General features: G+C 45.0%; 1 protein-coding gene across 2 annotated transcripts in view; it reads right to left on the reverse strand.

Annotated features, from left to right (window-relative positions):
- The window catches only part of Ctdp1 (CTD phosphatase subunit 1), a 59,760-nt gene that overhangs the window by 17,330 nt on the left and 25,493 nt on the right, over positions 1-16,937 (reverse strand). The window contains exons 11-12 of one of the 2 annotated variants that reach the window (XM_028768931.1): positions 14,451-14,611; positions 6,749-6,847 (exon numbers count right to left, since the gene is read on the reverse strand). In XM_028768931.1, coding sequence (XP_028624764.1) covers positions 14,479-14,611 — 133 coding nt within the window. In that variant the 3' untranslated portion in view covers positions 6,749-6,847; positions 14,451-14,478. Of the gene's footprint in view, positions 1-6,684; positions 6,848-14,450; positions 14,612-16,937 lie in introns of those variants that run through there. The other variant, XM_028768930.1, reaches the window with a different exon arrangement.

A 16,937-nucleotide genomic window follows, 5' to 3' on the forward strand; every position in this document is an offset into this window, starting at 1 on the left:
ACACGCACTAGTGCCTGCCTTCCACTGCAGAAGCTTAGCATGCTCAGGGACATAGCAGAGGAACTTCCTCTGTGGGGACACAGAACACACAAGAGACTGACTATCCTAGGTATTTTAGGACCCCAGTAACTTCCAGGTGGAAGGTAGAGGATGCAGAGAGACGGCAGGGTGAAGTTAGCTTCACAGATCTTTAGGATCTTTAGTTCAAGAAACTAGACCATATTTAAAGTAGATGTTGCTGGCAAGAAAAAACAAAAAAACAAAAAACAAAACAAAACAAAAACCCACCGAAGAACTTACTGAGGGTGCAGGGGAGAGAAAGGTTTATCTTTTATTGGGATGAAAGGCTGATGATAAATTAAGACAGAATACACATCCTGGGATAGAGCTACGTCACCAGCAGAGGAAGAAGGCAAATGATTCTCATCTTTTTATGGATGACAGCTGTTGCATCTCTCCGGTCTTCTTCCCACATACTGAGAAAGACTGGGTGTTGTACTAGACCAAGCAACCTTCAATAGTTACAAGGACAGGAGGTGAGTCACAGGACAGGAGTCACTGCAGTCAATACAGAGAGGTATACTCAAGCAGCTTAAGGTTATGGAAGTGCCTGTTGCAGCTGCTCCAAGCTTGACTATCCCTACATAATGTGACAAGGGATTGTACATCTCCAGGCTTAAAAGGACACATTGGCATCTTACATGTGCAACTATTCTTTTTAAAGAAATTTGATATTGTCTGGGAAGGATTCAGCAACCACGACCTGTGATCCAAGAGACTATGATGAGCCTTCATGAGATACCTAACACAACATAGTGAGAGCCTTGCTGCACTCGCTGGAAGGCCAGAGGAGAAAAGGCACCTACGTGCTGGGTAGTAGGTCCTCCTGCTGATTGCCTGTGAGGGAGCAACTTGGGGCACAGCCCCATCATGTAGAACCTTTGGGACTCTAGGTTTCTCTGAACTACTTGGCTAGGCCTGGGATGCCCAGGCACTTGGCCTCAATTGTTAGCCATGGTCAAGGAAGGTCAGGGTTGTTGGCAGCATGCTAACAATTACACTACAGGAGTGGGACTGCCAGCACCCACTCTCAAGGGTAAGATCCTGCCCACCAGGCCAGCTACAATGGCCATGGATGGGCTCTGCTCAAATGAGGAATGTGATTTGCTTCACTGTTAGCACATGCCTCTTCTCTCAGGCATGAACTCAGGAGGCTTGAGGCCACATACTGGTGCCTAAAATGTTTTTCCTTTGTGGCTGGCAAACTGAATAAACTAAATTAGGAGTGTAAATCAGAGTGTAAATTCTGACCATGGGCCCGACTGACTGAGGTTGTCAGACTAACAGAATGCACAAAACCCATGTTCTCATAAACACTTAAGCCGTCAAACTCATGCTCTTCTAAGAGAACTGAGAAGTGCCTTTGCCATAACCGTCTTGGATAATGTAATGTACATTACCTTGGTAAAGTGGCGTGTGCTATTTAAGTTCAAGGAGAAGCTGGCTCAGACCCAAGCATGTTGTTCCAAAGTGTCCTCTACAATTTTCCATCTAAGGATTAGCTAGCCCACCTCAACTCTTGACAGGGAGGAAGAGAACAATGAACAGTTCAAGAGTCCTTGAGAACCCCTAGAAGGTGAAGCCCTTCTATCAGTGGCTAACCTTATCTATTCTAGGGTGAAGTAGTGCCTACAGTGGAAATGGGAAACAAAGGTCAGCCACAGGAAGCCCTTCCACAGAGAACAATCCAGAACTCCAGCTGACTGCTTCAACTTCACCTGCATTGCTGCTGGATGATCCAAAGTGCCTGCTTTCATGATAATCTATGTGCTGTTTGCTGCATGTTCTATCATATGAAGTCTTATACAAGGGGACCCTCTGCTCCACCTGAGACCTGGATGAGTAACTCTACCTTACTGCCTCCATGATGCTACTTTTTGTTCACTCTCTTAACTGGGTACTCTAGTCATCTCTGCTAGATGTTTAAGTACCTGGTTTGATGTTCTGTATCGACACACCATCTGCTATTTATTTTTCTACGTTTGCTTGCTGTATACTTAATAAACTCACCCATTCAAAACCAGAAGGATGGCTATCATATATCATTGTCTGGACTGTACAGAACAAATAACTATTATAGTAGTTATACAACAAACAGTGATAAGGTCTGGACAGTCAGTAAATCTGGTGACATACCCAGTGCTACTAGTGATGCAGCAGCTCATATCTTCTAAATCCACTTGTTCTGACACAGAAGAGCAGCCTGCAGGTAGCCCTGCCCCCATCCCAGGCTGGTATTCTACCTTGGGGATGACACTGGATTGCCAAGAATCTTTGGCTTCTACATGTTTCTAGACATATACATAGGATTAAAGCAGCTAAGAAAAAGCAGTGTTGGTTTTTACTAGCTTTGCATGTTTCTGCTGTACTTTTCTTGGCCCACTCCAATCTCTAAGAGTTCTGTAGTTCTTTATGGTTCTGGACAGAGAATGCCATCCTCAGACCTGTGCTTAGAAGAACACTGGCTTTCCCTGCTCATAGAGGTGGCAGTGGAGCCTCCATTAAGTATTTGGACTGGGGGCAATAAGTCGTCAAAACCTTTGTAAATAGAGTCAGGAAGGGGAGGTGACATGGTGAGGATCCTGCCCAGCATGTCAGGGAGAATGGACAGTGGGGAGAAATGGAAAGTAACACTCCCGAGGCTCCTTTCTCCGTAAGCAGGCCCTCACCACAGGTACAGTGACTCTACCACAAGCACCACGCCTCAGCTACCTCTCTATGGCTCCCTCAATCTTGTGTCTTTTATGCCTTCAAGCCAGTACCATGTGAACACTACTCAGACATTGCTAAGTGCTGCTGGAAGCACAAGATGTAGCCTGGCCTCCCTGGCAGCTTCTGTCTGCTGACACTGAGGAAACGTGTTCCTAGTGTCCCAGTGAGACCTGGAACATTTCACCTCAGTGGTGCTGAGCTCTGACAACCCCAGCCACTTCTCAGCCCCAGGCACACAAATTCACAGCAAAAACATCCACAAACAGCCCCAATCCAGTTAAGGGCAAAAATTCCGGTTCCCTTCTCAACAAGTCTCTATTGTTTGCACTACTCTTACCAACTGTATCTTCCAAGCTCCTGCCAGAAAGACCATTAAGCAATTAGCACTCACAAGCTTTTTTGGTCCAAAGTTCCAAAATCTTCCCTAATCTGCCAATAAAACAGTCCAAGGCACAAAAGGGCACCTGGTCAGGTTAACGGCAGCAACAAATCCACTTCTCTAGTAACAATTTCTGTTGCCATGACAAATACCTCCACTAAAGCAAACAAAGGGCTTACTTGGCTTCTGATTCTAGGTCAGTCCATCACTGAGGGAAAATCATGGTGGTAGGACAAAGTAGTTAGTCAAAGCCCACCCAGTAAAGGCAGAGATGACTGACTTCACCTGGGCCACCCGCCCTGCCACTATGCCAGCTGACTTTCTTTACTGTTGGACAATTTAGGGGCCAGCCCGTGAAATGATCCTGCCCACATTCAGGGTGGGTCTTCCTAACTCAATTAACAATCTAGAAAATCGCCCACACACATGCCCACAGGCAACCCAATCAAGGCAATTCCTTGCTAAGATTCACTTTCTGGGTTATGTCCAGTTGACAGGTAAAACCAACTAGCAGAGTTATGGCCATGTGACGTGTATGTTTTGTACCCTGCCATTACACATGGTGCCAGCGCACACTGTCTGAAATGCCTTGGCTCAGACTGGGGACTGAAGCATGTCATGAATTGCAGTGCTGTTGCTGTTCATTCAAGGTTGCTCTTAAAGAAACATAACTGTTTACAGAAAACAAAGAATATTTTCCTATCATTAGGAAACACAAATATGAAATTAATGTATTGCTTTCAATTATATTGTATTAAAATACTGATTTTTAAATTTCTGTTTTGAGTTGCTGACTTGACTTTCATTTAAAAAAAAAAAAAGCATTAAATGAACATTGGTTGGGGATTACCACATAATTTCCCAACAATTTTTGAAATGGCTCTAAGCATATTACTGCCATCTTATATGATTTTTATTTTTTTGTAAAATGGTATCATCAGAATTGATGATTACAAAAAGCAAAAGATCAACTAAAATGAAAAATGTTGAGGATGTTCCATGTTCTGCAGTACCAAATATTTAATCAAGATTTAATTTTTTTTAGGAGAAATTCTGAATTAAATCCCTAGAACTTACATAAAAGAGCCAGGCATAGTGGTACACACTTATAATCCTAGCTCTTTCAGCATACACACTTATAATCCTAGCTCTGTCGGCAGAGAGAGGTGGATCCATTGGGCTTACTGGCCTAGGCAGTCAGCCTTGCCTAGCAGGGGAGACCCTCCCTTTCTCAAAAACCAAGGTGAATAGTACTGTAGGAACAGTGTCCAAGGTTGTCCCCTGGCACCCACATGAATGGCAACATATCTCTTCATGAACACTCATCAAATAAGCACATTCATCTTATTACAGTACAAGTTTGCTTTGACCTTTAGTAAGTGACAAGGTTATATGTATACCAAAGACTTCTCTTAAAATAAATTTCTTCATGACTCACTACAAGTGAATGTGTGGTTTATATACCTAGTTTATAAACCAGGTTAAAATTTCTCAGGAAAAAACTCTGCTCCAGCTCACCCAAGGAAGCACTTGGGTAGCAACATAGTTGGAGGTGACTGTGTACTTCTGGTCAAGTTCCTGTGATATCCTATCAAGCAGATTGATGCCTCTTCCCCAAAACAACCAGCCTCCGTCTCTCTACCCTAAGGCCCTATTATGGTCCTTGTGTCTATGGTTTCATTGGAGATAAGGGGTTTTGTAGATCTGTTAAGCAAGATGAAGTCACCTGGATCAGGGTGGTCCTAGAGTAATGACTACTGTCTGCTGGAAGAGGGACAGACACTGATACAGAAGATAGTTAAACCTAAGTACCCATGCGGTTTATCAGTACTTAATGGATATGGCATGCAGATCCTAAGTGGCCAGAAGCACATGAAAATAGCCTGGTGCTTATATATTGTGAGCCTGCTTACCTACTTCGTCTCTAAGAAAATTAAACAATCTAAGATGATCTGGGACCCATAGAACTCAGAAAGCATCTTCCTTATGCTTAAGCATGGGCAACCCTGGCTATTGTCTGTTGGAGGACAGGGATGTTTTCTTTTAAGGTCCCAGGACACAGGAATGATCAAAGCCTGTGTAGAGATATGAAGCTTCCAGTTGTCTTCCCCCAACTTAACAAGACCCATGCCCATGAGCCAGAGTTCCAGCTCCTCCTCAGGAGTTTCTGTAGAGCTGAGGTTAGGGGGTTAAGGCTGGCTTTTATGGCTGAAAGGATAAGATTTTGAAGTAAAAGTTACTGTTTCACAGCATAATGAGGCCTTTTGATATGAAGGGAATAAAAACCAACAATAAGGCCAAGCAGCATCAAACAGAATGCAAAGGAATTCCTGTGAAGCCAGAAGGGAAAAAGCAACACAGCAGGCCCTGGGGTGAGGAGAGCCAAGTGCAGGCACTGCTTCCCAATCCAAGTCAGCTGAGCCTGAGGACAGGGAAGCAGTGGCCAAGAAAACCTTTCTCATGAAATGACAACAGTTAAAGTGCAAAAAAACACAGGAAAATGGTAGAGTTCAGCAAAGAAGCTATCATCTGAGAGAGGCCTGAGTCACTGATGAGATGTCATCCTTTTCTTGCTTTTGCTAAAAAGTCAGTAAGAAGCATGCTTTCTTCCCTGAGCGCTCTGTCTGCACGATCACTGGAAAGCAAGCTCTGTCCTCACAGCACAGCACTGCCAGGGAGGTGGGTGGGCTCCCCCACAGCTGCAGGAAGCGTGCAGAGGGCAGCTTTTGTTCACGGGGCCTGAAGGTCATCTCTTAAGAGTGGTCCTCTCAAAGCAGTCTGCAGAGCTGTGACTGCACAGACCACAACACAAAAACCCCAGGAGCAAAAGCTTCTGTCAGAGGGCTAGCCTGGGAGCCTAGAGGAAGATGCATAAGGCCAAGGGACACAGAAATACCCAGGGCTGAGCCTAGAGTACAGACAATACTGACCTATGACACAGTTCTGCTTTTAGCTCTAAGGGACAACCTGACCCCTCCACACCCCCGGTATTTAGGCTGTAATTAAAACACATCTGTAGTCAGGGTATTTAATTCTCCAAATTTAGCATCTGAAAAAACCAGCTTCACATTATGTACTTAAAACTATTTAGTGGTGTAAAAATGACAGAAGAAAACTGGTCTTAATTTGTCTGAATTCATGTATTAAAAAAAAAATCTGTTTAACTGAATGCAAACTAATTAAGCACTTCGTATCTTGAATCCTATCAAGCTTTCTGTTGGGACTGTTCCCTTAGCAGGGTATCCTGAAAAGCTGCTGTGGCTCCTGTACCTCAGAATGCCAGAAGCTCCCTCTTGTTATGACAATTTGGAACATCTGCAGACACTACTGTGAATCCCTGGGAGTGGTGGCTGTGTGTTTTTGTTGCCAAACACATGGGTACTTCATTTCACATGGTTACAAATCCTTTTAAATAGGAAAGTAGGTGCTGGCTCACAACACCTGTGCCTGTCCTGCACGGAAGCCCAGCTGAATCTGTGATGTGCTATGCACACCAGCCTCCGGAAACTGGACCTGCATTACCACATTCTCACCTCTTTGTCCATACTCTCTAAGTCCTCCTTACAGAGAGTGTACAGCGGCATTGTCTCTGACATACTGGGTTGTCGCTTTCTTCTAGCAGGGCCAGGCTGCTCTCCATCTTGAGATTCTGGCAGCTCTTCGCCAAACATCTGCTGCTGATGTGGCTGAACAGCTCTGTAAGGAATGTTATAGTCCCGCATGAGGAAAGCAGTTCCATAGCACCTTTCCAGCTCGGTAGCAGACACCTGATTCTCAGATGAGGTGATACACACAGACAACATTTGTATGGAAAGACAAGGTGCCCTGTCCAGTCTACCCACTTGCTATCCCTGCTTGTGTAGCAGACCCAGCATCTCCTCCTAGGACATGTCCTGGCCATTGAGGAGGCCCACACTCACCTCATTTACAGAGAAACTACCTTGTCTACAGGCCATCACCTGACTTGACCTGAGCACAAAACTTAAAGGAAGACAAATGGCTTGTGGTTTGCCTAAAATCATCAGGCACTGTCATTTACCCTTGAGTAAAGCCAAGACTCACTAGAAACAAAAGAAAGCAAGTGACATTTACTTTCTATTCAGAGCACAGAACAGAAGCCAAACAGGAATGGCGAGTTAAGAGGTGGATCTCAATAGAGTGGAATTAATCTGCTTACAAAGGACACAGAAGAAATATTAGGTTTTGTGTGCACAGCTTCACTGAGTACTATAGTAACCAATCAGCTGCAAGGACCAAGTTCAAGCCTCAAAGACACTTCTAACCTGGACCCTCAAGATGCTAACACTAAATTGGTATCTGCAAAATTGCAGCTCTGTTGAAAACGTTTCTGTCTGCAATGTGCATCTACATGTGCCAAACCTCACTGAAGATATTTTATGCACGTTTACGTTTATTTTAAAGTTTAAGGCACACTAGACAAAGTGGCTCCTATACACAATTCTAGGATTTGGAAGGCTGAAGCAGGAAAACTGTGAGTCTGAGGCCAGCCTGTGCTAGAGAGTAAAACAGTTGTTTCTAGAATAGGTCCTTCCTCAGGTTAATGAGTGGGACGAGAAGCTGAGCACCACTGGCCACGCGGTCCCAGGTTGGCCGTCACAGACACTAGCATAAAGTGACAAGACCTCACTATCACAAGGAGAAATGTGGGACCCGTTATGATGATGCAGCCAAGTGGCGCGCTTGAACTGGCTCCCCAGGATCCACAAGGATGCAATAGCATATGCATACCCACATGTGCACATGCATTCAAGTACACACACATACACAACAATTAAAATGTAGTAACAAAGAATAATGGGACATTAATTCTAAGTCAAAAAATTTAAAAGAAACTGTTTTAGGCTAACTGAATATTATCTATCGAGGGCAAACAACTTTCTGCCCAGAAATCTAAAAAGTGCACTCTCTGCTTTTCCAAATGTTTTCTCCATGTTCCTATCTTTAGGAAAACTCAGTCTGACCACAGTCAGATAGTTCAGCAGAAAGTATGATGAGGATGTGTGTGGCCAAGGCCCAATACTGCCTTTATGAGACAGAGGAGGGGACTCATGAACAGTAAAACACCACGATTAGTATTAAATTTGCTGCAGTAAAACTCCTGATGTTATTTTCTTGTAAATAAGTAATTTGAGGATGAAGCAAGCACACTCTTACTGGCAACTGTCAGACTCTATCCTGCTTGGTTGCTTCAAATAGTCAGTTGAACTATCTCTAGCACTGGCCATTCCTGAACACTCCATGACACTGTAAGAAAGCTACACAGCAACCTCAGCTCTTACCCCAGGGCTGTTTCAAAGCCATTGTAGCAAGTTTTTGCTATCATGAGACAAGCTTTGGTAAGCTCTAGATGACCCTAAAACAATACCAGGTAGACTCAAGGGACAACACTTCCTCTAGAGGCCTGCCAGAGACTTTACTGACTGGTACTAAAGGGCAGTGCTTTGAGTACTGTGAAACCCTGTCCTCTGGCTACAGAACAGCCTGACTAGACGGGCAAAGCTCTCCGGATGCAACATCAGGCTTCTCTTTAATATTTATTTGCTTACTTTTAGTAGAGTGGGCTAAGAGACACCAGAGGTACAGTCATGTTGGAGGCAGCAGAGTGGCAGTGACCACTCAGTAGTCTGCATAAAGTTGTCAAAGTAGCAAGGCTGTTGTTAGCTGAAGAGGAAGCTCAAGAGCTCAGAGTGGCCAGGGCAGAACAGAAGCTGAAGAACAGAAGGCTGTAGAGAGCTAGAGAAGAGAAACCATGGGCCATAGTGGCTGGAAGACTTCTAGAGTGTTGCTTAGCCCTTGGAGACTAAGCCATCCCAGGCTTGGACACTGAGAAACTAACTAGAGTCAAGAGGTAGGGAATCCTCCAACGACAACTCCTGCCAACATCTAAGGGATTCCAGATCTCCTAGGCCTGCAGGGAGCTTTTCACTTGTAGAACCTCTATAAACATTTAAGAGATGGAAGGGCCCAGACATCTGAGGCTTTCAGGAGAACTACAACATCAGAGGGTTCCACCTCCTGCCACAGTTGCTCCTGTCCAGTGCTGAGTAACAAGCCCTGGAAAGAGCCCTTCTCTCCCTCCTTTCCTCCCTCCCTCCCTGCCCCCTCCCATGCTTTCTATCCAGGTTCAGCGACAGGACCTAAAACATCTGACTGACCACATTTCCAGCTGCTCAAACCACCACCTTTGCGCCCAATACCCACAGCTCCATAGAGAACAGGGGGAAGCTCGTGTAACTTTTCCTTTTACTAAAAGTAGACACATTATGCTCCTCTTTAAGGTTGTTGTCTAATGGTTTCATCCAAACTTGAAGTGTAAGAACAAGACCTCTCTACTGGAAGCTTAGTGTTAATCTTTAAAGGTCAGCACTGCCAAGGCACGCCCAGTTCATAGCCACCCTGGTCTGACAGCACCAGTAGAGTTCTGCAAAGGGTGACGGGCTTGAGGTGCATGAAAAATGCAAACCCACCTTCTCTGACCTGTAAGGCATTACAGATCAGTCACTATCTGGAAGCTCTTCAGGTGCCTCCTGAAATACCCATGAGCTCCTGCTCTTCCAGGCTGGCCTAGTGCAAGGCTGTTACTCTAAGAAGCACTACAAAGGAGGAAGTATGGCAGAGCCATAACAGTGGAAAGCACTCCCACTACACTCCTCAATTTGAAGTAACTTTAAAATAAAACGTGTTAACAAATGAGCTGATAGATCAATGTTTAGACGATACCAATTCTACTCTAACCAAACAAACCCAGTGTTGCCTGGCTCGGGACATCTTAATGACAGCCCCAGAAACAGCACAGGGGAGAGTGAGACCTGGTACCATTTCCTAGTAATACTGCCACCCCTCCCCCACCTCAATATCAGTTGTCAGTTAAGACACAGGACCTACCAGACCCAGATTCTTAACGTGATGGGATGGCCAGACTTCAGCCAGAATTACTTGTATAAGAACGGAAAACCTCTAACTGTTGGAAAGGACAATCAACAGAGGGTTGTTAACTACAAGGTGGCCTTTTATCATACAAAGATTTTAAACCATCCACGGACTTTAACCATCAATTACAAATATATCTGGAAGAGGTGGGGGAAGCCGGGGAGAAACTCTTGGCAAAGAAGAAGATGCAAAGGACCGAGGGAAGTCTAAGGGATGAAAAGCACAATGAAAACACACACATGAAGCTGGCAGCAGCAGGTTGCCAGTACACTCGTATGTGTAAACACAACAGAAACCACCTTGTCTGCACAGAGAGAAAGCACAACTGGAGAGGAAAAGATGAAGGCAGCTTCAAGAACTCACAAGGCAACAAAAGGTCCAGACTCCTAAAAGAGGCAGAGATGAACCCAAACAGCAATGGCTGGAAATGTCCCTAACCTAGTTATAAGTTATAAACTTCTGATCTAAGAGGCTAGGCAAATCCTTTACTCCATAGCCTCAAAATCCATACAACCACACACAGTGGTGGAACTTCTAAGTAAAGACAAAAGCAAACAAAAAAGCACCAAGGAAGCAGTGTGAGGAAAGGTGCCTCCCTACTCCTGTAGGAGAAAGAAAGACAACAGTAAAGCCTGCCTGTCAAATTTAGAGACCAGGAGAGATCAGATGCTTTCAAGGTGTTGAAATGGAGCTATTAGGGAACAGAGTCCATCATGGATCTCCCTTACGGGAAGGAATGGAGTCTGAAGCACACAAAGGACAGAAGCCTGACCTAACCCTCCCCAGGAAGGACGTAGCAGGTTAAGGGCACCACAGAAGACCTTGTTCTGAGGGAGTCCCTTGAACTACACGCAACTGCTGGGATAAATATAAGAAAGCAAGCAAACAGGAGGAAGAGGATAAAGAACAGAAATCATGGAGCTTTAACAAGGATACAATCACAAGTCAATAAACTAAATTACTGGTTTTTGTTTTGTTCTGGACACAGCATCATGCTGTCTAGACTGGCCTGAGGATCATCTTGAACTTCTGGTCCTCTTGCCTCTACTTCCCAAGTATAAATAACTGGATTTTAGAAGAGATCTCCAGCAGAACTGATTTGCAAAAAAGATAGGATTCCCGCTATCAGGGCCAGTCAGAATCAGTGAAACATCCACCAGACATTCCAAAGTGTGGTACCAGCTCTCCTCAGGCTCAGTGAAGCAAGGGGAGGGGAAAGGACACTACTCAACCCATACTGTGAAGCAAGTCACATTGGGCATACAGAGGGAAATCGCAGACTCACGGCTACGGCTACTGTGCCTGCCAACATATATAAGCCAATAGAAATAGGTCCATTCCAAGACTTCAAAGATGTTTTCTGTTTTGTTTTTAAACCAACCAATGAGGCAGGGAGACACTCTGAACAAAGGAGCTAGCTGCCAAGCTTGCTGGCCTGAGCGCTGAGTTTGGACCTACACGGTGGGAGGAGAGAAATACTCCTGTAAGTTGCCCTGTGACCTTCACAGTCACTCTGTGGCATGCATCACAAGTCCACACACCTTCCCTCCAAAAAAATAAGTATATAAATGTAGTAAAATTCAAACAAGATAACTACCCATGTAGAAACAGGTTCAAGAAAAAAAAAGTTTATAAAAGTTCATAACACATACAACCACTGAAAACACAGTTAGTTACCAGTAACAAAGCTTCATATGTAAGGGAGGAAGATGGGACAATCTTCAGGGTGACAAGGAAGATGCCACAAACCCCATAAACTCTCAACAACCTATCCAAAGACAATATTTCACCTAATACTGAAAGAAAAGGTGTCACACAAGTCCTCTGATGGAACAGACAGAGCCAGGAAACAGATCCAGAAAAACGTACTTGTTTGACTTGGTAACAACTGAAATGAAGATCAAGGGCATCTGTGGAGCTTGGCGAACCTCACATCACAGTGACACACACCTGTGACCCAGCAGTGGGGACAGCAGGTTTCATGCCACACTGAGCTAAAGTAAAAGACTGTCTCACAGGGCTAACCAATCCATTCCCCCATCCACCACCTTTGTGGTGGGACACAGGGTTGAAAAAGACCTCTTATAACTGCTACAAAAAGTGACTCAGGTTCGAAAGGTGACTCGGTAAAACTGTCATGTACACATGACTACCGGAACTGAGAACCTCTATAAAAACCCTGGCATGGCCACATGTGCTCCTTTAATCCCAGTACAGCAGAGGCAAACAGACATGTCTTTACAATTCATTGGTCAGCCTGCTTACTAAATTGGTGAGCTCCAACTGTCTTAAACTGTAAGGTTAAGAACAAAAGAGGCTGCTAGGGGGGTACTAACCTCTGGCCTCCACATGCACCCCTTCCTGTGCACACACACCCATACCCCCTTCATACCACCCTCCTCCTAAAAAAACCAAACCTGACAGAAAGCAGATCTTATTTAAGTATATGTAAATCTTAAGAATACAATATGTTTAGAGAAACAGAATAATGGTTAGAAAAATCTGAATGCTAGGCTGTCAGTAATATACTCAACAATGAAAACACAATTCACAACAAAAAGCTTGTAAAGAGAACTTCACAAAACTCATGAAGTAAAAACTCCTATCAGAGGTCCAGTTAAAAGGTAAAAAGACAAACTATAGTAGACTGAGAAAATGTTTGTTTAAGTGGAAAATATACAAAGACATGTTAACAGTAATAACCAAAAAACTCAGAGAATGGGCAAACCCACAGTTATTTCACCAGAGTGACCACATCCAGTGAATGCTCATAGCTCAGTGAACCCTTGAGAGAGTCATGTTTGGCCTCTCTCTGGCTCTACTTTCCAGTTGGGACCTTCATCACCTTAGCAAGTTCAGTCAGGCCAAGGGGTCCACCCCTGAATTCATGAAACCAGGGCATACCTGTATCTCACCCTGCTTCAGACACCAAGTTAAGAATGAGACCAAATGACATCACCCACCAACTGGACACAGTTGGCTCAAGCTACACGTTAACTGTGCCTGAGTCTCACTAAGGAATACCTACAGGTGTCCCTGATCTCGCTTAGTGACAAGGCTAGGGGTCCCTGGGTCTCACTAAGGAGTGCCTGGAGGTGTCCCTGACCTCACTCGGTGACAAGGCTAGGGGTCCCTAAGTCTCACTAAGGAGTGCTTGCAGGTATCCCTGACCTCACTCAGTGACAACGCTAGAGGACTCCACTGTACTAGACACCAAGTACAAAGCAAAACTTACAACTCCACAGCCAGGGCAACAATGCTGATCAAGGATAGTGCTCGGGGCTGTTGCCAAGCACCCTGTCACAATGGCTCTGCAGAGTTCCAGGCCCAGGATGGGCTGGCTGTCACTCTCGTGAAGGTACAAGGCTGAACTCCCAAAAGTATAGCAGGCACAGGAGCCCTGTGACAGGCAAGCAGGAGCCACACAAGTTGTAGGACAGCTGAAAGAGCCGTCCATGCTACTATGCTGGGAGTCTTGCCTGGCCTGAGGAGACTACAGCCAACAATGCAGACTGGCTTCCAAGGCCACTATGGATGTCGGAATTGTGGTATGACTATAGACTATTCCACATGGTGGTCTTAAGAAAAACACTCTAGATTTCCTCACCCAGCAAAGAAGGCATTCTGGTAGAGTAGATCTGACCACAGTAGGTAAGAGTTCTCAGGCACATTCCTTGGTGTACACAAACACACACAAGGAGTATATTTCTCTGGCATTTGGATGCTCTTGGCTCCCCAGACATCAAGTTCCCTATTTAGACATAGGCAGTGAGGAGGAAGGAGCAGGGCTTCCATTTTTCCTTATGTAGACTGGTCAGTTCATCAGTTGTGAAATCAGGGTCATGACTACATACTTCTCACACCTGTCGACTTTGCAGCTTCTAAGTTTCCTGTGCATTCAAGCAGGAACAGCAGGAGTACGGTTTCCTGACATGTTCCCTGGCAGCCTCCAAAATGTGAACTAGGCTAAGATGACATATTGGTGTATAAAGCCCCTTTCCATTATAAAGCTGATTTAGTTGATGACTACCATCCTCTTATGTACCAAGGCAGGTTGGCAACCTGGATGCACAAGACACTTGCAGGTTTAAAAGAAAACATCACCTCCCCAGAATGTACCACCAGAGACTGGCTTCTGCAGCTGCATGAGGCAGCTCCACATTTCAGACATGGCTTCCTCTGCTGTCGTATTAAAAGCTTTTTTAAGCTCAGCCTTCCAGACACAAATTATTTTCGGACAACACTTACTTTTCACTTGTCTTAGATAGAAATCCCTAGTCTACTGACACACACTTCAAACAAAGTTGAATAATTAAAAAAACAATATTGTACCTAACACTGTACTCACCTTAAGACAAGGTGGCTTTGCTTTTTATTTAAGTTAAAATAAATGAGAAGCTGAGTTGGTTTCCGCAGCGTGGAAAGCAGACTGCACAGGTGTTGCGCAGGTGCACACCAGCACATACTGACTTTGCGGCTGCTTTAAATTCTGGAGGCACTGCTGTCCAACTGCAATTTAGAAACTGAATTTCAGAAATAGCCTTCAATGCACAGCTCCTTCTTGCCCCTTATCAGATTATATAACACTGCAAAACAGCCAGCAACAGAAACATGAACCCCTTGACTACTGGGACTGTGTGCTCAAAGGGAAAATCTTAGGATGTTGCTGGTTCCTGACACAAAAGTCAAACCTTGCTGTCTCCTCATGTGTGAGATAGCTTCAGAACAGGGCTGCTTCCTACAAAGACCCAGACCTGGAACTTCAAAACCCAACCCCAACCTCTGACCTCCAGAAAGCCAATCACTTAGGACTAGTGATTTAACCTAGTACACTCATGTAAAGAGACTGCCACAACACCTCCAGAGAGTGGGCTCAGAGCTTCAGAGTGAGTGTGTCTCAACTTCACAGGTGCCGAGGCTCTTCTGACAACCTCCACTACCCCAAGAAAGGCCCACACCTTCCCAGACTCCTGCCTTGAGTGCTCTATTTTTTCACCCTTTTCCCATACCCATCTGCCCTTCTGGGCTGACCAAAGAACACTCCTTCCACAGCTATTGCTGGCTGAGACAATGTGGAAGGACTCAAAATCCAGAATAAAAAGTAAGTCTGTAGTCCTCCCAACTCTTGGTTTTGATTCTCAAATCCTGGATGCTATGGTAGCCTCAACTCCCCCATTGTGTCTCTTGAGATCAGAAGATACAGACTTTATGGCCTCATAGACTATCAGCCCAAACCCCACCACTCGGGTGGCCAGGAGCCACAGCCCAGCTGGTCACTGGGGCTGTTCCCAACACTGTCCATTATTGTCTCAAGGGACAGCTTTATGACTGTGTTCAGCAAGAAAGAAATGGAAGAATTCCAAAGCTTGCATCTCACTTCACTGCCCTCAGACTATTGCTTTTACATCTAGGTCACAGCTCCTAAAGCAAAACCTGGGTCAAAGAGCATGCACTCTCAGTAAATATTGACGGAGTTTACCCAAATGCTGAACCCACTTAGACGCCCCTCAGCAAAACCCAAGCACATGTCACCTTTGAATGTAGGCAGCCCTGGGATGAAACCTTTGTACTTGGCAATTGTGTGGAGACTAGTGGTCATCACACACCTCTAATTCCTACAACCTGAGCACTTCATCTCTCTCCACTGCCAGTCTCCTCTTGAGATCACCTAATACCACACCTGACCACATGGGCCCCAGGAATCTAGCTCAGTCCAGACACCACACTTGCCCTGACTTCCATGTGTGCATCCATATCGCACATGAAGGATGTGCACACACTTGCCCTGACTTCCATGTGTGCATCCATGTCCCACATGAAGGATGTGCACAGACTTACAGCCTCCCCTGGTTCTGAGCTCTTTGGTACCGTGTGGTTTTACTTTTGCTATGGGGATTTCCCAGAGACTTTAAACCATTCCCACTCCACCTCCCATTCTGTCCCACACCCTGTCCCTTCTGGCTTTCATGTCAGAGAAGCAGAGAGCAGAGAGATGGCAGGGGGAGTGGCAAGCAGAGGTCTCAACACTGCTGCTCACCTGGGTCATCATGTTTTTGCTTTTTGATATAATGTATGTAGCATGAACATGTTCATATAAGCTACATGCATGTAAGAGTAGAGGCTTGAAGCTAACATCATGTGTCTTCTCAATCACCCTCCACTTTAAATGTCTAAGGCATCTATCTCCCTGATTGAGGTGAGCTGGCCCGCCGGTCCCTGAACTTCAGCCATCTGCCTGGCTCCGCCTGCCCTGATCAGTGAGACTGCAGATGCGCTCCACTGTGGCCGGCATTTATGTGTGTCCTAGGTGTATAACACACCCGCCCACCTGTGTCCCTGCACACTCATCCTCTTTATTTGCAATCCAAAACCTCGGAAATGAGGACAGCTTTACCATTTTAAAAGACACTTTGACAAAAAAGTAGATGTTTACCTGAGATATTTTAGGATAGTAAAACACATACAGTGCTCTGAACCAAACTCAGACTTCTCATACTATAACAGATGAGTTACTTGGGATCCTGTGTGTGACTGTTAGCTCATACCTGTTCTGACTAGGCTCTGCACAGCAGCCAAGCTTGGCTGTGGCTACAACAGGAAGTGCCAAAACTTCTGTCCTTGTGTTCTGGGATCAGGTTACACATGATAAGAGTATGTAGAATTTGCCAAACAGTATTGATCACAACAGAATCTGAAAGGAGGCTCAGTCTGAATTGTGAAAAATTTCAAGAAAAAAAATGTCTAGTGAATCTATACCGAATGTAACTTCATAGACACTGAATGAATAAATGTCTATCATAGGAATCTGCTACAGAGGAAAGCAGCTAGTACTGCA

The sequence above is a fragment of the Grammomys surdaster genome, unplaced genomic scaffold (assembly GCF_004785775.1).
Source record: "Grammomys surdaster isolate TR1022 unplaced genomic scaffold, NIH_TR_1.0 189, whole genome shotgun sequence".
Lineage (NCBI taxonomy): Eukaryota > Metazoa > Chordata > Mammalia > Rodentia > Muridae > Grammomys > Grammomys surdaster.